General features: G+C 35.5%; 1 protein-coding gene across 7 annotated transcripts in view; it reads left to right on the top strand.

Moving 5' to 3' along the window:
• Window positions 1-886: 886 nt before the first annotated feature.
• KIF6 (kinesin family member 6) overlaps window positions 887-23682 on the top strand; it is a 159846-nt gene continuing 137050 nt past the window's right edge. For 5 of the 7 annotated variants that reach the window (XR_013181445.1, XM_077175807.1, XM_077175808.1 and 2 more), the window contains exons 1-5: window positions 887-1198; window positions 1969-2075; window positions 4112-4186; window positions 16087-16234; window positions 18806-18915. Coding sequence is in view for 6 of the 7 variants with exons in the window: in XM_077175807.1 (XP_077031922.1) it covers window positions 1055-1198; window positions 1969-2075; window positions 4112-4186; window positions 16087-16234; window positions 18806-18915 (584 nt within the window). In the remaining variant the exon portion in view is untranslated. The remainder of the gene's footprint in view (window positions 1199-1968; window positions 2076-4111; window positions 4187-16086; window positions 16235-18805; window positions 18916-23682) is intronic. The other 2 variants (XM_077175810.1, XM_077175809.1) reach the window with 1 other exon arrangement.

Here is a 23682-nt window from a genome sequence, read left to right as displayed (position 1 = left end):
TGTCCTGATTTTCCTTCACTCTATTTAATCACCAAGTAATATTTTCCATTTGTTTTCATTTTTACCCTTTTGACTTTTTGCACTTGACTTTAGATGGCGATCAGCCTTTTTCTATTTTATTCCCTGAAGGCTCACTACTTACGCCTCATACAGTTTCTGAGACTGTTATTTGCTTTGCTGAGAGAACAGAGCCTTTTCCCTACTGTTTTTCCTATTTGGGAAACACGTTTATCATACTTTTACCATATCTGAGTTAGAGAAATTTCTATCCTCCTCCATAATTAAGTCCCTGATTTTCCACTTAATTTAAATTAGTGTGCTTGCAATCACTGTAATCTGATCCCTGCCACTATGTCCCACCAAAACTAAGGCCAAAATACAAAAATATTGTGTGGCTCTTCAGTGACCACTTCACAGAATAATGGGGTTCTGCTCTTACTGCTTTCTGTTAGCTCTTGTAGCAAGACAACATCTTTTCCCACTAGAAATTGTTTTGGTTTTTTTCACAACCATTTTTATATTAGAGTTAAGGAGTTGATGTCCTCAGTGCCTGTAAACTTGGTATTTCTCTCCATGGTGTTTCAGCTGCATAACGGCAGAAGACCTTCTCTTGAGACTGACACAGGTGCGCGGCTGAGCCGGGAGGTCACTGCGGACAAACAGGTGCAGAACAAGAGATCGGGCAGGGAATGCACCTTAGGGCCGGGCAGTGCGTGCGAGCTCCCTTGGCTCGCAGCCGCGAAGCTCCGGCCACGGGGGGCCTGCACGACGGGATGGGCAGGCGGAGCCCGGCCGCTCCGCGCTCCCTGGAGCCGTGTGAGGACCGGGAGCCGCTCCCTGGTGCCGTGTGCGGGCCTGGAGCCGTGTGAGGGCCGCTCCGCGCTCCCTGGAGCCGTGTGAGGGCCGCTCCGCGCTCCCTGGAGCCGTGTGAGGGCCGGGAGCCGCTCCCTGGTGCCGTGTGAGGGCCGCTCCGCGCTGCCTGGGGCCGTGTGGGGGCGGCGCGTGCCCGCGGGCCGTGCCCGGTTACCGTTGCCGGGGCCCGGCGGTGGCGGCGATGGTGAAGGAGACGATCCGGGTGTACGCGCGGGTGAAGCCGCTGGGCAGGCGGCAGCAGGCGGGGGTAGGATGGGAGCTGTGCCCCGGGGGTGCGCTGGGGATGCCGGGGAGAGCCAAGGGCTGGCCGGGGACCCTCGCTCAGGTGCGGGCAGAGGAGCGGAGCTCATCCCCTTCAAGAGGCTCGGGCGGCTGGCGGGGGCGGAGAGGCTGGTACGCGGGTGGGTGTGCGGCGAGAATCTCCTGCTGTCCGAAGCCTTAAGAAGTTCATAAAATCACTAAGTAGAGGAGTTTAGGCTGTAACTGTTGGGGGAGTGGCTGAGGAACTTTCTCAGCCACTGTTACAGAAAGGATCCGCAGGAAAGCGCTTGACACGCGTCACTGGGTTTGTGCAGTTCAGCAGCGTTCTGAGCAAGGGAGAGGAACGTGTTGCTCCTAGTGTGCAGCTGCCCTCCCAAGGGATAATAAACATGAAGTGTTCCTCAAGAACTGTGCATTTAGGTCTCTTAAATGCCTTCTTGTTTTAAACGAGCTCTTCTCGTTGCAGCCTTCGTCTTGCCGTAGCCTTTCCTAATGTAGTATTTCAGATTTTTTGGAGAGTTTTGCACTGGGGGGCGTGCTTCGTTTTTTCTTATAACATTACAGATATCAAAGTGGTTTAGTACGCAAATTATGTCAAAGAGGCTGCACTTTGGTTTCAAGTGTTGTTGTAGTGTTTACATGGTGACAGGATAATGCTGTTATGCGCTGGTTTTGTTGTGTAGTAGTTAAGGGAGATCTGCTCACGTATTCAGTGCAATTTGTAGCAAGTTTTTCTCCAGACAATTACAGGTGCTAAGCTTGAGTGTTGTATCTAAGGGTAACGCTGTTCTGTTGATGACGTTATTCTGTGAATTTGTGTCCATCCTTTATTAGAGTTACTCCATTGATAATGAGGAACTTCTGCCCAGTCTGGAGATTACTGTGCCACGTGACTTAGCAGATGGGTTCATTAATAATAAACGAGAAAGCTACAAGTTCAAGTGAGTAGAAGCCTTATCATTTTACCTTCTGCCTTTAGTGACTGACAGTGTTATGTGTAGTGATACAGATCTATATACTCAGGGAAAGTCTAAAATTAAATTATGGTATAGATGGGCTTATTTTTATATAACTCCTGTAACAAGAGGAATACTTCAGGACAGGCTCTTCACCACAATGGGTCTGATAGCATTGGATAAAATTGTCATACTATTGTCTGTCCATTGCGAGTCATTATGTATTTCTAAATCTCATCTCAAAGATTCATTTACCAATTCTTCTATTTTTGCACTTTGTTTTGAATTTGTATATGAAGACTGAATCAGGACTGTATGTTACCTTGTGATCTAATGAGTTGTCCTAGACTGGCTAAAGTCTTGATGCAAAACATTGTTTGGAAACTGTGTTTCAGACATAGCCAAAGCAAAGTAAAAAAACCCAGAAACTGTTGACAGAAATGAATTCTTGGTTTGAGAGTGTAAATATTTTTTAGGAACCTAAAATCAGTACAACAATATCAAATATTGTTATTAAACCAACAGAAAAGCGAGGCAACACTTTAAAATTTTGGTGATGAATAAAGCTAGATATATCATCTCCCATGATGATGTCAAGGCTGTCGTTTTCCAATTCAGTTATGCTTAATTTTTTTATAGTAAACAACAAGTAATTTGTTTCTCTATGCTGTTAAAAAAGAGAGCTCCACGTAAAAAACTGCAGCTCAGACTAATGCAGTTTTACATCAGCTAAAATAACCTGCTTGGAAAAGAGGACCTGCCCTCTCCAAGTAGATTCATATGCAACACTACCTTAGTCTCTAAATGCCCCAAGCCTGACCTAATGAATGCAGATATTTTTGTCTGACTTTATAATTCGTTAAAAACTCTGAGATGCATTTTGAGAAGCCTTATGCCTTACTGTTCTTAAGACAATGCAAGAATAATTGAGTTACTTGACTGATTAGCAGGATAGAATAAATGCTTTCATGTTTTGTGTATTGCATTTGTCTGTGATACTGCACCCACTGCATGGGTTAGCATGGTGCTTTTCTAGACACCCAGTGTCCCTAAGGCCTTCCTACACACCCTGGGAAGTTCTGTGCAAGAATAGAGCTCCAAATAAGGGGGGCAACACAGCAGGGCACCAGCACTTTGGGGGGCTGCTGGAACATGTGGATGACAACTTCCTAACATACAGTTAAGACAATCAGGATATTTGCAAACATGGACAAGCTGTTGAGGGATATTAAGCCTGGAGGTAGCTTTGACTGCAGTGGCTGTGAGATAATGAAATTCAGGACACTGAGAGAAGGGAGTAAGGCAAAAAGCAGGATCACAACCCTGGACATCATAAATGCAGAGTTTGTCTTGTTTGTGGATCTGCTTGAAAGAATTTTGAGACGCATTCCTGGAGAGATGACCAGGAAAACTGGCTGATTTTCAAGGATCACCTTCTCCAAGCTCAAGAACAGTCCATCCATGTGAACAGAAATGATGTAGAGGCAACAGGAGGATTGGAACAAGTGGTCCCTTCCAACCTCAACAATTCTGATTCTGTAAAATAACTGCAGATATTTTATATAGAAAGTGACAAAACATACCTATTTAAAAATCTCATTGTGACCTATAGTAATTGTGCAGCAGAATGAAGGAAATGGCTTAAAAAATGTGAGCCTGGCTGTACTGGCGGGATGCTGTATTTGGTTATAGTGTAATCTATTTATCCAGAATTCAATGTGGTGCCAGTTACAAACACTAATTCTCTTGATGGTTTTAAAATACGGTTTATTTTTTTTCTAAGCCACATCATTTTATCAGAGGATTTTATTGTACAGATCTCGTCAAAGCAGCTCTGTGTACAGCCTATTTATGTACAATAGCACAACAGCAAGCTGTGGTTAAGACTACAGGGAAAACATTGTACTAAGTTATGTAAGCCTAATGATGTAAACATTGACTATTACAAACACAAACAAAAATGTATGAATCAAGTACTGTTTTAACATTCTAAGCAATTATTATTTGCTTAATATTTTCAGATTTCAGAAAATTTTTGATCAAGAGGCAAAACAAGATGTGATTTTTGACAGCATTGCCAAACCAGTAGCAGAATGGTATGTTGTTGATCCTGCTCGTAACCAGGGAAAAGCTATTCCTGCTTTTGTTGTGTTACTTGAAGGAGAGCTGTCAAGTCTTTGTCTTGTTGTAAAAGTGAATTGATGTTCTAGTTTACTAAATACTGACATGTCTGAATCCAGGAGATATACAATCCCCCGAGAATGTTATGTGTACTAATGTTCCTTTTTTGACTCTTCAAATAGCAATGCTACTGTTGCCTCTTTTGTTGTATAGCAATAGAAATCCATGCCCAATTTTTTTTTTTTTTTGGCTGTAATATAAACTGACTTCATTGCCTTGGAATAGTATCTTCTATATAGTTTAATGTAGAGGTAAACCTAATGAAAATTTTATTCCCCCCATATAATTTTCATTAAGCTAGGGACTCTCACTAATGTTTGTGGAGATATTCCTAAGTCTTGTCATTACTTCTGTTTTGACATGTAAGGCACTGCTTTTGGCACTATTTGTTTTTTTCTCCTCCATTTTCATAATAAAAAATGCTCATATCTGACCGTTTGCAGAGGCAAATATTTAAGACTGATGAAGACCTCTGCATTTGCTGAGTGGATTGAATGCCACTCTGAAACAGGTGGATTTTTCAATGGAAAATGGATTTTATGCCGTTCTCTTTGCTCAGTTTACTGTCTGTTCCTGAAGTTTGTACTGGTGTGGGACAAAATCCCATGCAGGAAGAAGCAGAATTTCTCTGTAGTGTTTGCTTGTTGATCAAACTTGCTGCTCAAAATCCAGACTGGTAGTGAGTTGGGAACTATTACTTCAAGTGCCAATTTCTTTCTCACTCATTATCTGACCCACCTGATGGTTTAAGCCACAATTCTGCAAGTTATTCCTCAATGTATTGCACAGTCCTGTGTTTAGCACTGTAGGAAAACAAACTTCAGCTGGGCACTCAGCCTTTCTTAAGTTGTTACAAGGAAGAAAAATATATCCATCTCTTTATAATTTTGTCTTTCTCCCCACTCTTCCTGTTTTTGTCTCTGAAGTCCTCCAAAGCAGGAAGGTAATTGACAGTGAAAATGAAAAGCCAGTGAATTTGAAATTTCATTAGAATGAGCTAACTAGACTAAAAATAATGCTTGTTACTTTGTCATCCAAAAGATATTTCTTTGCTTATCTGACATTATAGCTTCACATTAACTCATACACTTAATTTTAAGTATTTCTGGGTTTAATGTTGACTGCAGAAAAAAATCTTTATCAAATTTGAGTGTGTTTGGAAAGAGAACCATTCAAAGTCCCGTTGTTATTGTACTATGGACTTAATTTTGATATGCTGAGCTCTTGTTGAGGATAACTAACTAGTAAGAAACTGGCTACTTTTGTCTCTTTGGAGTGTTTTTCTAGAATATGGATATGTTTTCCAGTTAATGAGTTCACCTGTGCAGTGCCCTAATAATCAGGAAGGGGTGTTCTCCTTTATTTCAGTGTTAGCTGATAAAAGACCTGTTTTATATATTAATTTTCTCCGTTATGTATGTTTTAGTTTCAGGGTTTAGATGTTTTTAAGTACCTGAAAGTACTTTAGTGCTATTAAAATCAATGGTGTTTAGGCAGACAGCTACCTCTAAATATCTCCAAGTCTTTGTCTTTAATGCTGAAATTGACTTATAAAACCATTCTTAATGAAATCAAAATTGCCTTTGAGCATTATAATGAGGTTAAGCTTGTATTCTAAACTATGCCTGTGTTACTGATAATTTTACTCATGCTTTTATAATAGAGTAGACAATAACTGAAGTATATTCATGTTTTTTATCCACTCCCTTAATTTTTTACCTCTTTATAGACAAAAATATATATTTCAAAATAAATTCAGAGTCATGAAGTTCCTTGGCTAATGGAGTCCTGAACTGGGCCTGAAATTTGTCTCACTCTGTGGTTAATGATAGCATTTTCTTTTCCATCATGGGAAGAATAAGAATTGCTCTGTTTCTCTTGGAGACCGCAGTTTTTCACAGTAAAATGTCCTTCGTTATTTGTTTCTTTCACAGTCAATATTCTCTTGCGTGAAAAAGCTGTTGCAATTACACATGTTTCTGTTGTTGGAGTCACTGTACTAAGGGAACGGATTGTGTGTTTGTGTTGCCAGTGAAAAGAAAGTAGCAGGAAAATATCAATGAAATAGTTCAGTAACATTTTGAGGTTCTTTGTCATGCATTCTTACAGTCCTGAGAAAATTCAGTTAGAGACTTGAATGCTTAGGGGAAAAAAAAATCTTGGGCATTGTTTAACTAAAACCAGAAAGGCAATGCTCAGGATTCTAAAATTTTTCTATTTTGTTCTTGGATGGATGGAAATTGGATGCAACTTTCTTTTCTCTTTTTCTTTTTAAGTAGGTTTTCTTTGATGTTGGGCCACTACTTCTTTCTCTAAGTCCAGTTACATTGTCATCTTGCCTGTGGTTTCAGAGGCACCAGACATTAGTTAGTTTAATTTGCTTCTTCAGTCAAAAGTGCCAGCCTCTGCAAACCATTATAAACAGATGACTTGCTTGAACTTTATTAGTTTTTTTCTGTCCTGGAGTCATCTTACATTGTTTCTTTTCCTTCTAATTTTAAATATATATTCTTGATAATGTTTTTGTGCAGAGTTTAAGAAGCACCACTAATTCTGTTACTGTATCAAAACCAGAAAAAAATAAATAGCACCCTACTTTAAAAGTTTGCTATGGCTAAGCATTGCTTTAGCCTCACAACTAAACAAGGCTACTCTCAAAATTTCAACTATTAGTATTATGTTTATGTATGCAACCAGAAATTAAGTAGAAAATGCTAACTGTTTTGAATTCATTGATTTTTCAGTTCTAAAATGAACTGAAAACTCAATGTTTTAGTATTAGATTTCTTGGTTTTTTAAATAATATTTGAAAATATTTTCAGTTCTCATGCAAATAAGAATTAGCTTAGCTGTTCATAAACCTAATGTCATCACCTATGATCTTTTGAAAAATCTGATGGCCTTGGGGATGATGCTCCCAATTCTGCAGGTTCTGGTTTCTTATGGGTTATATTTATCCTAAGAATTAGTGTCTGTAATATATAAACTACTTCAGTTGACTCTCAACTGGTTTTGTGGGGCTTCTTTCTGCTGTGTAGTCTTACAGAAAATGTAGTAAAAACATTTTTATTAAGAGCTATTTATTTTATACCTGGATATACTTGCCACACGATGTTGAAAGTAGTGATCTGCCTCACAAAGACCTGTAGAATCTATATAGAGCAAAAGGACACATTGTTTCAGATATCATCTTGAAAGAAATATAGCCTAAACTTTCCCCTAATTGAGAAATTAGCAATGCTTGCTGTTCTTTCTCAAAGTGAGTACAATTATGAGGCAATAAAAAGTGAGAAGTGTCATTGATATTTCTTCTCAAATGACTGTTAGTTGCTTGTTTGTTTTGACATAAATTGTGCAATTTAGAGTTGTTCAAGAAGGTTGCTTAATTTAAGTTAGTTTGACAGCTTTGATTCAGAATATCTTTGTGTCACTTATGTTATAGTGTTTATGGTGAAATTCTAAATATATTTAGAGATCTTGGTCAAAAAAAGAAAATATATTGCTTTTTTTTTCCCCAGTAGGAAAACTTCTGAAATTTCTAAGGAAACTTGCCTGCACTAATTCCTCAAAACTGTTGCATTCAAATCAGTTTTCTTTTTTAAAGATGAAGCATTACCAATTTGGATTTGTTCCACAAATATGGCAAAGACATAAAGAAACAAGAAGTCATACTGAGATACTTTGTTTCTTTTAATTAAAAGAAACTTTAGTTGGACCTCCAAGCGTTAGAAGATACCCGAAAGCTGAGTCTGTGAAGACAAATTCTCCTCAAAACTTATTTTCCAGATCCTTGAAATTAGGTTCTTCCTTCCTTTTATCTTCAGTATAATTTGAAAGGGTGAGAAGGGGTGGAGGGGGGCTGGTTTTGCCAGGATTTGGTTAATTTATTTTTTAATATCGATGAATTGAGGTTTCATGAGATAGAAGGAAGGAAAATGAGAGACACTGATTAAAAAAAAGTTCAGATCTGCAGGAACTGAGATAGAGAGGGCCAACAGTATCCAAATATCAGAGATACTGGTGACTTCTGCTTTTTTCATTAGTCTAATGTTTTGTAGTATTGAATATTTGTTTTGACCACATGCTTTTATGCTACTACACATTTAAAATGAAGATGGCAGAACTCGGGTAAAAAAAATAATGTGAAGCCAAAATAAACTAAGAAAATAAATAAGCTTTTAAGATCCAAGTTGTTCTCAGGATTTTCTCTTACCTACTTAAAAACACATACAGAATTTAGTCTTACTTAATAAGCATTTTTCATTGTTTTATTTATTCATATTATAAAATTTTTGTACAAAACTTTCTTAACCTATTAGAGTAATTAAGTAAGAAGGGATCTCTGTAGGTCATCTGGAACAATCTTCTGAGGAAAGCAAGTCTGGCTTCTAGGTCACATTTCTTGGGCTCTCGTCCAATAGAGATGCAAAAATGTCCAAAGATTGGAATCCCACAATTCATCTGAGAACCTGTTCCAAGGCTTAACTACTCTGACTGTGAAGAATATTTTCCTTATGCCCACTTGGGACCTCAGCTTTGTCTTCTACCAGTGTAAACCTCTGGGAGGAGTTTGAGTCCATCCCTAATGATCAATTGCAGAAGGTGGTAATTAGGTACATATAAGGCTTTCTCTTTGCAAGTTTGATAGGAAACAGTTTGCTTGCCTTCTTGTGCATGACATGCTGAATTCAATTGGTTCTGGCAGGCTCATTCCAGTTTCTTAAGTGCATTTTTCATCTGCTGGGGAGACCAAAAGTGGGGACAGAACTCAAGGAGCAGAGTTTCTTTTTTTTTTTTTTGCTAATTTTGAAGGTAACTGTTCTGTTTGATTCAGCAAAAATGGTGCAGCAGCAGAGGAAGCAGAGTTCTTGGTTATACTTAGGCAAAAGCCTCCCTAAAGTCTCATTAACAATGAGCACAGAAACAAATGAAAAGTTCTGTGTCCGTAAGCTTTAAATAGAACAAATGATCTTCACTGGAAATTAAAACAAAATGTAGTCAGAAAACCCAACCACAATAGAACAACCTCAGTCTGCTTTCAACCTCTGTCTACTGTCACTGGGCTTTTACCACTATTTATATTGTCTCAGATACTCAAGGACAAAGTAGTGAATGATATTTTTAGACTGTAGTAACTACCTATAAATTGTCTAGCTCTCACTTGAGGAATTTCTCACTTAAGGAATGTTAGGACGTTGTAAACATAACATATCTATCAATTTAAGTGGAATTGCTTCCATGAGTTATACTTCTGTATCACACTATATTTAGGAATTAGACAGCTTTCAGGAATGAGACAAGGCAGTGGAGTGACTGGAAGTGTCAGTTGATAGTTCTGTAACAGCATTCATTTACATAGGAGTCTGAACTAAATTTTCAAATTGGAAGTTCTGATCTCACTGTGCATGTTGTGAAATCACCATTAATTGCAAGTAAGTTAGAACATGCAAGTTACTTGATAAGTGAGTGAGAAGCTTGAGGGGGAAAAAAACCACATGGTATTGCTCTCATTTACATTAATGTAAAAAATTGTCTTATGCTTGATAATGGATAGTTTCTCAAAGTCCAAAGTGCAGAAGAGACCACATATCATAATTAATTTTTCACAAAGCCAAAACTCATTTTCTTGAGCAATCATCATTACATATGCTTTTGTGTAGCAGCACTTAGGTTATTAAGTGGTATTAACGTTTTACTGAAAGTGGAATATATAAGGAATATTTGCTTCAGCCTTCTGTTTTTCTATGTCTCTTTTTCAAAACAAGAGATGTACTAAAATTAAGAGTATTCCATGTTCATTGGGAAAAAAATACTTGTAGGATGTATGTTGGGAGTTTCTAAGGTATTTGATGTGCTTTTAATATATGCAGATAAGTTCAAATCCTATAGTATGCTCAAGCATTTACAACGGCAAAAATTTGCTGCATCAAATTTTTCCCCTAAAACTCAGTAATGTACCGGAAAGGTGGTCATTGAATTGAATAAGCTGTGGATCATGATCTTAATACTTTCCAGGTAGAGAATTCTTTCCCAGTTGAGGGAAAGTATCCCTTAGTATTCTGGTTAGAAAAAATACTAGGAGTACTGAAATTCCTGTCTCAAACACTGCTGTTGGGGGATATTTTTTAGTAGTCTGTGTCATAGCTGGAGGTAAAACTTGAACATTTTTAATTTAACCCATCGTGTTGCTGCCATAATATATGATTTGGTTTATTTAGCAGTGGTATCAAATCAACCTCCTTAGCTGGCTGTGTGCACAAAGCACCTTTTGCTTGGAGAAGGTGTCATTTAAATCCTAGGCAACATAGAGAATATATTCAATGCTTTCTTTTTGTTTCAAGTTGTTGCTGTTTAGCTCTGTAAGGTGAAGCACAAGCTTTTGTGTTGCTAGAAACCAACACTAAGTTTTCAGTGCTTGATCAGAAAAGAAGCATTCAATTCTTTGGGTAAAATGTAAGAACAGATCTAATCCTTTTCTGAATTATAATCATCTTGAAGAGAACATATAATTTGATGATAAATTATAATGCAGAATAAAAGAATAAAGAAGATTTAGGCATGTAATAAACAATAATTATTCATACTTTGGGAGTTGCTTGCCTGCAATTTATGCTGTTATTTGCTTTTTTCCCATGCACCCTCTTATTGTGTTTTCCACCATGCAAAATCTTTTTGCACAGTTTTGTGTTGTTCAATGATATTAACTTTTCTAAGGAGACTTTCTTATTGCATAAATACTTCTTGAGTTTGTAATACTTGTCAAACAATCATGATATTTCTTCAATATTTTGCTTTAAATCAATTTTTCTTACAGTCATCAAAAAGACAAGACTAACATTTATCATCCCACTCACCTCAAGAAGCAGAAAACTTATGTAGATATGGTTACATAGATGTACATTTATAACATATCAAACATTATTTTTTTTCTTACATTCAGTTTTTTAACATGTGAAGCTTCATATGACTTGACCACGTGTATTTTCACTGAAACACAAAAATATTCAATTTTAAAATGTGTATTTAAAAAGTGTTGATGTAATTATAATTTATGCTACAAAATCTGGAAAACCTGATATTCTGATATCATGAGTTAAATCTAAAATATTGATATTCTATTTGTTTCTTTGAATTGGCAACTGACTTTTTGGGGCCTTTCTTGACAGTCATGAAACAGATCTTCCACACATTAATAAGCCATGAAGACAGCTCAGTATATCAAATAAGATTGAAATGCAACTTTTTTCAGACCTGTTGCGTGTCCATGTTTTCCCTGAACTGTCATGGTTTTTGTGGAAATCTTAGCTTAACAGAACTTGAAGTCTTTGCCAGGTTTCTTTGAGATTTCCTTATATGCAGAAATTCAGGTCAATGAGATTTGTCCCCATTCAATGCATCTTATTGTCCACAGGTATGAACTTGAACAAATCAGACTTACTGCTCATGCATGTGGCAAATTAAGTTTTCCTTGACATATTTCATTTGTCCATGTTTTCCAGATAGAAACATGGAATATGTGGTTATAAGCAGTACAAGCAAAGCCAAATCAACGACTTGTTAGAAACTGACTTTAATATATATTATTCTTTTCTCGTAGAGAGTAAGTCTATCACAAAGTGTTACAAATATATGCCTGCATGTTTTAGTGAATAATGAAAATGATCCCTCTCAATTCTGTAATAGAATGAAACAAGCATACAATTTTAGGGAAGATTTTGAGCGTTGTATTTTAAAGGGTTTTTTTCTCTGTAGTAGGTGCTTTTAGGTCTCTCTTGGTATTGATAAAAAAGTAAGACCCTCCAGTAGCTCTGGCAATCACAACTTTGGTAAAATATGCTGGAGACAGATTTCTCCAACAGTGTTTTGGCTAATCTGTCTGGAAGTTGTCCATGAACTTCTGAACAGGGTGTTCTACAATATTGTATAAATGCATGAAAGATCTTTTCTGCAAAGCTTCTCCTTGGATTATGGGTCTTTAATATGTTTTGTTTAAAGCAGTACAGAGACTACTTATTCAACAAAATGTCTTCTTAACCATGCCAAAATTCATCCTTCAGAGAGGGAAAAAAAAAAATCTAGGTATTGTGATAACACCAAGGGTGCATGACTGAAAATACACTTTTAGTGTATGATATTTATTTATGCATATTTTTAAGTCCTCACATGACTACCATCACTATACCTGTGAACCTGTGTAGTTTCAAATCCTGAATTTAACAAAAATTTGGGACTTTTGTTCAGATACTCAAAGAGTAAAAATGCAGACTTTGTGGGAACTGACATCTTGCAAAGTAGGTTTTACTGAAAAGGCAGAAAAAAGCTGCTGATTCTCTACCAATCTTTCCTAGTAAAGAATCACTTCCACTGTTGGGGACAGCCTTAATTTGCAAGTGAGCATCTTTGAGGATCCCTTTGGTGGATGCTTTAGAAGATATGCTCTGCTCTTTTCTTGTTATAATGGATGTTGCCAACTTTTTTGGTACCTGCTGCAGTTATATTTCAGGATGAAAGAGACCATGTGTATATCCCTCCCTAGCATCTGAGGGACCCATCAGTTTGCCAAGGGTAATTATGCAGTACAGTTTGATGTTGTTTTCTTAAACAGCATTTTATGGGTGGCTAACAGTTTATGAAAGTTTTTGAGCTTTTTATTTTCCTGAGGGAGTTGTGCATCTTGGGTCAAAAATACTAGATACAAATCTTCAACTTCCTGAGTATTTAGTAAGTAGGTATTGATGTATTGATTGTTTTGGTATTGCTCCATCTAAATATAGTTACCCTTTCAGTGTTAAACTCGTTGGGAAAATGACCTAAAAATAGATTGATGGAGTTTTGGTTGGAATTTTTTTTCCTTGAAGTACTTAGAAGTGAAAAAGAGCCAAGTGTGTCTCCAACAACTATTTCCTATGTTGTCCACAAGGCTCATTGCTAAAACATCCTGTATGGCCATTGATTCCAAATGAAGTTACTTAAAATAAGTGTGAATAAGACACATCAAAACTGGATTTTTTACTTAATCCATGTTATCACATATGGGCCTTCAAAATTGATACTGACTAATATTCATGCTACTATAATTAGAGTGGTAGTTAAATCTCTTCAGTTTTGAAATATGTTTTTTCATAAGTATATATGTATGCACAAACTTTTAACTTTTGTGTATTTTATAAATTTAATGTTCTCTCCACAAGCCAATGCAGTAGAGGCTGTTCATTTTCACTGCATCTTCCCCTCTGCTTTTTTCAGGAGGCAAGATCTGTACAGCTTGCTTCTGGGCCAAAGGACCTTTGTCAGTCTTGCCTGAACACCTAGTCCCTTGTCTCTTATTTATCAAAGTATTTTGCTTCTCAGACTAAGAAAGGAATTTGCTCTCCATCCTGTCCTCATGGAGTTGAATGTTGCTCTTAGAAGGCTTTGCCAGCAGTTTCACTGGAATTATTGCTTGTATTCTTTCCTTACAGGCTTCCTTAGCACCTCAAGCAGGCTGTCCTTAATTGACTTGGTGGTAGTTGTAATACACTCTGAATGAAAGAAATGCCTGTTGTAAATATGGACAGGATGCAGTTATTTGTATATAATTATACACACACATCTAGTTACTCACACATAAATTTAGAAAATAAGGTTGACTTCTGGTGAGAATTTAAAGAACATAACTGTGGAATCAAAATCATCTATGTAATGCAATATTAAGATAACCTATAATTACATTGGTTTAGAAGAATGCGTTATTGACATGGATATGTTCACATTTTATGGGCGGTCAGGGTTTTCCAGAAAACTTTTCAGAGCTGTGCTGATGCACTGCAGAAAATATAAGAATATATATGAATCAAATAGCAAAAAGAAAACTCACTGACTTTTGCAGCTGTTTTGACAGCATATGGTATGTGACATTTTATCCTGTGTTTACATGTGAGGTGATTCTAATCAACAGCTTTTTCCATACTGGTTAGAAATCAGAATACAAACATGTTGAGTTAATAGTTTGCAGCCACACGTTTATTAGTTTTTAACACATTGCAAGACACACCTTTAAAGAAGAGGAGTAAGAAAATTTAACAGCCCCAGCTGCCAGCTCTGAAGAGCCAAAGAGCTCATCTGTAGGAGCTGAAGTGCAACTATAGAGCATCAGAGCAAGGTTCCATCTAGCGCACTATGTTGTCTCTGACAGGGACTAGCAGACAATGCTCAGAGGAACAAAACAAAGTAAGCATGTAGAGCTCCTCCTACATGTATCCTCTTAGTCTTTAGTTATTTGTAGTTTAGTGACTGTGTAATTTCTCTGTGATTAGTAGCCCTGAAGAAAAATGTTTTGGTGATTTAGTCCAATTTCTGCTGAAGCCTGTGTGACATTTTAATGTCCAAAACATGGCATGGCAAAGAGTTGCACAGCTTAACTACAATTTACTTGAGGAATCATTTCCTCTTGCTAGGTTTGAATCTGCCATGTCTGAACTTCTGTTGATACCCCCTACCTTCTGACAACTCATTACTGTCGTCAGCATTCAGATATTGTGACAGTGGGCACTAGAAATTCCTAAGATAGATGAATGAGGTGTTTTATCATAGTAGTTGTTTTGATTTGTAACATCTGGAATCTAATATCTATATATATTCCATCTTTGTGCATTTTGGGAGCAGATGTTCGCTGTAGCTCCTTTCAACATGTTTCTGGTTTTGTCTTTGACATCCTACTGTAATGGATTAAAATAAGCAATTTGGCAACTACCCAAGCCTTTAAATAAACTTTAATAAGTTGGAGAATCATTGCATCTCTTGTGGCGCCAGACCAGCAGCTATCTATATACATGTTTCTTTTCCTCTTACACAAGGGTTGTTTTCCCTCTTTTTATTTATTAAAATTGTAGTTTATTTATCACTTCTTTAAACAAATTGCACAAGAATAATTTTTACTTTTCGGTTTGTTGAACAAAATGGGTAGGTCCTTAAGCATAGTAAATCCAATCCAAAATTTAAGATGATTTAGCTTATTTACTGTTTAGTGGAAATAAGGTGGAAGTCAATGGTGGCGTGGTGGAAGTCAGTGGTGAATTAAAGAAAGATATTTGAACTGGACTTTCATTAGGCACTTCTGCAAACAGAAATAAGAAGTGTGAAAAAGATGAATCTGAATGCCATTTCATGCTATGTCATTAACAGCTATTTTGTCTGTTCTATCGAAGCTTCTTGTACAGTCATATTTATAACAGAAAAGTTTGCTATTACCGATGTGTTTTTGTGCATTTTCTTAGTAAAGGAAAATTTTATTACACTGATTTAAGCACATGTTCTCCTGCATACTCTTTTCAAAGCATAGTCTGGTCATTCAGTATAGTCATGGTCTCAGAATAAAAGCTGGACCCTGGTATAACAGTATCATTACATGAGTTTCTAACTATAATGTAGTTTTCTCTTTTTGCATTTAATGAGGTTCTATATGAAATATTTCTTGATTCTCCTACTGTATGAATAGCACAATTCTAGACATCTACAGTCTTTAAAGAGATTAAATATCATCCTTGCAGAAAATCATCTGCCATACTAAAAAGTATGAAAAGGTAGTGTAAATAGTAATAAGTATGATCAGCTAATAATGGATTAAGTCAAGGCATCAAGAAATCCTTCCATTCTAGATAGTTTAAATTCTATAGAATCTAGGGTATAAATATTAAAGTGTACTCTTGTATTACCAAAGCTAGTTGCTATGCAATTTAGAATTACTGTTAATTGTATTTTGGTTCTATACAAAGTTGATCATGGACAATATGTTCTGCCTTAAATGTTAATTATCTTCCTTTATATAATTGTATAGTGTTTTGGCTGGATACAATGGTACTATCTTTGCATATGGTCAGACAGGCAGTGGCAAAACTTTTACCATCACGGGAGGAGCAGAACGTTACAGTGATCGAGGCATCATTCCCAGGACTTTATCTTATATTTTTGATCAATTGCAGAAGGTATGGAACATTATTTTCTGTTAATTTCTAATGTCTGGTTTCAAATATTTAACTATTGCTAATGCTTGTTTTTATAAAAGTATTAGTGGAAGTCCTAAAACTAATGCTTAATAAAATATTGAACTTGACACGGTACTTCCTGTGTGCAAGAATGTATTTGTAGTTGTTTTGGCTATCTGGTTTATTGCAATAGTCTGAAAATTATGGGCATCATTGTGGGGGGCTTTTGTCTTTGTAAAACCCAGGGTATTTTTAGTTGGTGCAGCATACCTTCAGGTCACACAAGTTGTTCTCCTTGTCTAACACTTATATCAGCTCCACTCTGGTTTTGTATTGCGTGCATTGCATTTCATTTTTGACTTTTTATGTGATGAAATGAGTCAATAAGTGAAAGGATGTGCCAGAGTAAGCACACTGATTTTTTTTTTTATGTTTATTATGTTTGTGAGAAATTTAATTTTCTTTTAGTGTCTGAAATACTTACATGAGTCAACATAGTCAATTATTCCAGTACTTTTATAATTATAGGAGAAAGTGAAGAGAGGAGTCTGGTGTAATTTATGTTTTGTCTCTTCATTTATTCCACCAGGCCTATGACTCATTAATCTTCACATTTTAGCAAAGCTATTTAATTAAGCCAATTTAAATATTATTTGCCATTAACATAAATCATTCTGCTGTACATTTATAGTCTTTCAGTTGTGTACTACAGAATACCAATCTGTTTGCAGAAGGGTATATGGCTTAGTCACACTAACGTGCCCTGTCTCAGTAAGGGTTAACAAAAGTGAATAACTACTTTGGCTCTTTGGAAGTATGGCTTTGGCAGGTAAATGTACACAGCATGTGGCAAGTGCACAAAAACTTGCCATTGTAGGAATGGAAATGAAAAAAACCCACATGATCATGTTGTCTTAGACTTTCTGCTGCACTCACACAACCTCCATGGATTACTTTTGTAGTGGAAAGTGAACAGGTTTAGCGTGTAATTGCCAACAACAGTGTTAACACACCAACATTCTTTTCTAATATTAATTATGTAGTAAACCAAAATAGCTAGATGAGAATTAACTAGTATGTTTGTCAGATTCTCAACACAGAAATATGAATGTTTCCCATTTCAGACTCTGGGTTTGGACAAAAGTTATACTTAGTTACACTTATGGGGCTATTTCAATTTTCCTGCTTCCAGATCATTGTTTCATATAATCTTTTTTCTTAGTGCATTTTAAAGGGCCTCTTCTTGGTGTTTTATCTTTCCTCTTACCTTTCTTTTCATATGTCTCCCCGGTTGCATTTCTTTATACCTACAACTATGGTTTGGAAGGTGCTCAAATAGTGGACAAGAATGATTTGCCTTCTAACCCTAAGTAGGATGAAACAGGAGAAAGTGAAATCAGGGACATGAAATACAAGACTTGTTAAGCTCTTACTTGGACAAAGACAGCACAATTTGAAACCAAAGAAACAAAATTGGAGAACTAAATGAGAAGCACATCAAAACCTTTGTTTTTAATAACATTTCCTTTTAATTTAGAAATTCTCCTATTTCCATGGCATCCTGTTTGAACTGTTCCTTACTACATTTTTTCCATCCATCTGTAGTATATCTTTTAAATTATGTCCCTTGAAATAGTGAACTGTCATAACCAATTAAAAAAACATAGGAAATAATTATTAAATGAAAGTGACAAGTTACATCTCAAAGTATTTTGCAAAAAACCTGCAGTGGATTGAATTATTACATTTCAACTGTGATATCAGTGCTTTCACAGTGGTTTGTTCTGCTGAAAAAAAAAGTGACTTTTTTTTTTATTCTCTTTTATTTCTTTAATTTTGGAAATCATAGCCCACTATTTTGAGGTTTATGTTGTTTGGATTTGGCTTTGGGGTAGGGGAAAATTGTCGGCAAAACTCAGTTGTGTTAAATTACTTTTTGGCAATGTAATTTACCAAAAGAATTGTGATTGCAGAGAACAGCTGACATCATATCGTATGCAGTGCTCTAATGTTATGATGAAGAGAATGAAAACCAGTATGTCACTGATGTTTCTAAATTAAGTAAATCTTATTTTTGTTGCTGTTTTTACTTTTGCTTTGCTTTTTTCGTTAAGCACAGTCTTTCTATCCACAATATGAGCATTTACCTTTTTTAAAAAAATCTTTTTTTAGTGCAGAAGGGAAAAATGCCATGTTGCATAGTTCTGTAAGCAGCTCGCATGTTTAAATATATACAGACTTTTTAAAGTATACAGAATCAATTAAAAATCCCAGACTAAACTCATGGTAATAGTGGTTTTTGTGGGGGATTTTTGTTTTTAGTGAGTGTTGTGTGTGCCTCTGTTTTGGTTGGGAGCTTTTTGTGGGTTTATTTTTTTCTTTCCCCTTTCTTCTTCTTGAGTCCTTATATATATGGTAACACAAAACATGAAAGTATCAGAAATTGAACCTGTGCACCATACCCATGAAAAGAGACAAAGTGAGAAAGTGACCTAGAAGCCACAGAAATAAATTTGTCTTCTAATCTACCTCTGACTTCTGTTTATAACGCTTTTTTTTTTTCTTATCCAGGATAGCAGTAAAGTGTACACAACTCATGTTTCCTACTTAGAAATCTACAATGAATGTGGTTATGATCTGCTGGACCCAAGACATGAGACCTCCAAAATGGAAGATTTGCCGTAAGTAATAAATACAGAAAATCATTAAAACCAAGAGGAATAATTTTCGTATACCCTATTACATTGTTTAAGGACTTTTTGAAGTTGTGCTACTGATCTCAGTGTTAATTTAATCAGAATACTTTTTTTTCACGATTCTGTCAACAGTGCCGAAATGTTTTGTTATTTTGCGTGTAGGGTAGGGAGTAACCAAAGGTGAAAGGTTACTGAAAGGTAGGTGTTCACTGCTATTATGCAGAAGTGATCTCTTGCAGCCACTGACAAGAAGGTGCACTTGTTTTTCTCATGGCAGCCTGTCTCTTTGTATGGCACGTATGACTGCGTGGGGCAGAGACATGGAACAGATGGTATTTCCTTACAGCAGTAATGAGAATCTCTCTGCTTCTATTTGGGCCTTTTACTTCAAGGATAAGTATTTTTCTAGAATATGCAATTGTGAAATAAGGTAAGTTACAACTAGAAAATAGGTCACAATAGTGGCTCCAAAGAATCGTATATTTCCTTCAGAAAAGATGGTTGTTATAATAGCAGTCATTGATCAGACACTAGCGCCTAGTGATTGGAGCAAGGTAGTAAACAAAGGTTTGTAGATCATGAATACTCCAGCTGGTGATGTTAAAGATTTCCAATTTATAGGAAATCCAAGTCCTAGTCTCCAAGTCTGAAGTAATAGTTTATAGTCTGTGTTATTTTTAAATACCTGAGCAAACACTAAATAGGTGTGAATAAGTGAGTTGTTTACTGGATTCACAAGTACCCTGAAATGATGCTGGGCGCCATGGATTTTATCATTTGACATGATAGTAACAGACACTTGTAAATAGCAATAAAATCACTGCTGATACAAGAGCAGGAAACATGCTGAAATTTTTCAGTGGGACAATAAAAGAAAATCAATAGAATTTTATTTTGAAATAACTAATTATGTTATTCCCATGTTATTAAATTTTATTTATTAAAAAATAAATAAAATTTATCTTTTTCTATTTATTAAAAAAAATCTTGCAGCACAATATTTTGTGTTTAAATGGAGCTTTGTTTTTTCATGCAGTATGGGGTATCTAGGATATGTATGTACAAAATAGTTTTCAAGATTGATCTTTATGAAAGAAGCTAGTCTAGAGATTAGGAAAGCAGCAGACAAATGCAAAGTGTGGGACTGGGCTGTGAATTGGTCTAATTGTTTCAGTTTCTTTACCTGAAAAATGGAAGTAGAACTTACTGCTTTATGACACATCAGTGCTATGAAGACTGTGTGTCATTACAGTGTCTTTCATGATGAAGTTTAGGATTATAATCTAATTTATCTGCTTCCTGTGGCATTCAGACCAAAATTTTAGTCAGAGGCTAGTTTGCATAGTATAATTTAGTGCTGTGTCCATTTTTGCATGGACACAGAATAGTAAATAGTATGTTTACTTATTAGATTTAATGCTATCAAGTTATTCAAGTTTATTAGATTAATAATTTCATTTATTAGGTAATTTGAAATATTATATCTGAACTCATTCAATTTAACATTTTATAAGGATGAATTTATTCAGTTCAAAGAAACTGAATTTTAATAATATAACTGCAATTTTGAAACAGATATTTGGGATCACATGCTCTGGAAAATGTCATATTTTAAAACTAGGTACTGAATATTTCCTAATAATTGTGATTTTTAGAATCCTACAATTAAGCTTATGTATAGTGATTCACTTAAACTAAAGAATAGTTCTGTGTTGTGTGTAAGGTTATTTTAAAACATAAAAGTTGATGGATAATTTGATTGTAAATTAGGAATAAAGCATGCTGGGATAGTCATAATTACCGTAACCTTGCATAGTATATACTACTGCAGGATGAGTTGTAGTAAGATAATAAATTTTTCTCTACAGAGTAATATTACTGAGTGCTTTAAGGTTTTAATTGTACATGGGCATTATTTCCACTACATTGTTTATCAAGAAAATATGTTCTGTAAACTAAAACTATACCTACATAAGTCACATTAATTATGTGTAAAAGTATTTAATTAATAAAATGTTTTGTTTATTTTTTAATATTGTAGTCTGGGAATTCAAAACTTAAAAATTTCTAGTGTCATTCTGATCTAAAAAGGGAGCAAAAGTTGCAGGAATAGGTGGTTGCATGATTAACTATATTTCAATTACTTAAAAGATAAAGTAGAGGTTACTTATAAGTAAATAATCATATTTTAAAATATATCAGGTGTTTATCATCTAATATGTATTTCTGGAGAATTTTATGTGCTTAAAACCTCTTAATATTTCAGTGACAGTAAGCAAAATACAAAATAATAACTTTAAGTTTGCTTGAAAGCCTGTATTTAATGAGAATATTAAAAAGAATTTGGTTTTTGTACATTAAAGGTGTCATATTATATATAATTTTCTGTTCAACCCCACAGTGGATCATCTAAGCTTTGAGCACCATAAAAAGCCAAAGGCTTTTTACAGCTTCAAACCCTATGTTCTTGGGTAAATATTAGCAGTCAGTGCTGATACTTTCCTAAGTATTTAAGATGGACAGGAAGAGTATTGAAGAAATGTGTCATTTTAGAAGAGTAAGCAAAATCATTAGTTAACTTCATGTGATGTGCAGATTGTTCTGGAATAGTATTGCTATCCATATTCTTGCAAAAGAAGGGGATGTAATTTCAATGAGAAATTGAAATATGTACTTCTGACCAGCAAACTCTTCTTATCTTTATGTTACCATGTTCAATGTGGGGACTAAGTACAGATTGCATTCAGGTGATAGAAGTTGTGAAAGGCTTGCGGATACATGACAGACTTGTTGATAGTACTTGAAAAATGAGACATTGCAACTGTATTTGATGCTTAAGGCAAAAGGAATAATACACATTTTTAAATTGTCCATTATATCTAAACATTACATCATTAGACTTGGAATCTCAGCTCCTGCAGTCAAGGTTTTGTGTGTAGCCATACTTTGTGTGTTCTGTAGACTATGAGATTTTCATCTTAGCACTGCTTACTCATTTCATCTGAGTCTGCCAGATGAGGAAGGAGGAGGGTCTCACAAAAACAACCAATATTTTTCTGTAAATAAATTCCTGAGAAATGCATGAATATGGGCCATATAACTACGCATATATGTATGCATATACAGATTCCTGCGCAGAACTATGAAGAAATTGAATTTAATATTGACAATCTAATTCTGTTTGTAGCTGTAGAGAATTCCATGTTTCTACAAGGACATTATGATTGTTTTCAACACATAAAGGTATGAAATAATTGCTGTAAAACAAAGCTGGTAGAAGACTATTTAAGTACTTACTGCCACCTTATGTTTTGCAGGAGTGTTCAAATTAGGAATACTTTTCTAAAGCTCTTAATTTGCTGTGCATTTATGAATGAGCCTTTTATCTCCAACAGATTCTTGGTTCTAGTGTATATGTGACCAAATGTTACTGAATTTCACTTTAATTATGACCTATCAGAAAAGTTCTTCTTAATGTGTTCTTATTTATCCAGACGTAAGGAATTTTTTGACATCATGTATAGCACAAATGTAGAAACTGAAGTTATAGAACCATTAGTCAAGAATGACTAGATTAATTCATAGGTGAGCAGTAAGTTACTGCTTTACCTCTCTGCTGGCATATGAGGGCTAACTACAATTACTGCTGTTTTGCCTTAGAATAATAATCTAAGCTGCAGTAATTGAGGAGGTACTTGTCAGGGAGCTCAGACAACCATTACTCCACAGTGATGTGGCCAGGGGAAAATAGAATCTAAATTTCAAGTTATCAAAAGGGATTCCCCATTTTGTGTGAAGATTCTTTAAAGTCCTCTTTGAGAGGGAAGTGTTTAATTTTTAGTATGATGCAGTCTTACTTTAAGGACATCACACTTTAAGCTCAGAGCCAATTAACTTCAAACATCAGCAATGATGTCTATATCAATATATGTTAGTAACATGCAGAACTGTTATGTTCCATGGGGTCAGTGTGAAATAATTTCCCTTTGAAACAAAACCTGTTACTGCATATTGGTGAATTACCTCTAATGAGTTTGTACTCTTCTGTTTCTCTACTGCCCTCCAAGGGCTTTAAGAGTAATCAAAGTGCTGGCATGGGAAGCTAAAGCAACTACTAAAATAACTCCTGCCTTCCTTAACAAAGAAGGATAAAAATAAAATAAGGCTGAAGGAATAATCTTAAACATATAGGAAGCCTATTTTATTCAGTCTGATTTTTTGATGCAAATAAACCTAATTTTCTCCTCCAGTCTCAACAGTGTTAATGTCAGCCCCTTTTAATGGCTGTACCAAGTCTGTAATTTGGAAACTGACCACCAACCATAAACCTACAAGAATATATTTCCAGTGTTCTGAGAATTATCACTATTTTAATACTTCTAAGGCTAATAATATTACTAGTTCACTTTTTTATATGGAATAAATTCTTTCAAAATTAAGAGTGCTCATTGTGTTACTACTGAATAGCAAAGGTTAAGAGAATACAAAGTTTTGTGAGGCTAGACTTTAATAAGGAGACAGCTAAAAACTGTTTTGAATAATTTCTTTGAAGACTGATTTTTTTTAAATTACAGTTCAAACAAATTACACTTAAAATGCATCCAATAACTTCAGCATCCAAGATATATTGGTTATTCACATCCATGTTTTATGTTGATTTGTTTCCTGAAAAAGAGTATAAAGTCCAGTGAAGCTTTTTTAAGGTAACTTTTCTACAAACATTTGAGCAAATGTCAAAATTTATTTAACAAA

This window comes from Agelaius phoeniceus, chromosome 3 (genome assembly GCF_051311805.1).
Source record: "Agelaius phoeniceus isolate bAgePho1 chromosome 3, bAgePho1.hap1, whole genome shotgun sequence".
Lineage (NCBI taxonomy): Eukaryota > Metazoa > Chordata > Aves > Passeriformes > Icteridae > Agelaius > Agelaius phoeniceus.
The sequence above is the reverse complement of the archived record's forward strand: the minus strand, read 5'-3'. Positions and strand labels throughout refer to the sequence as shown.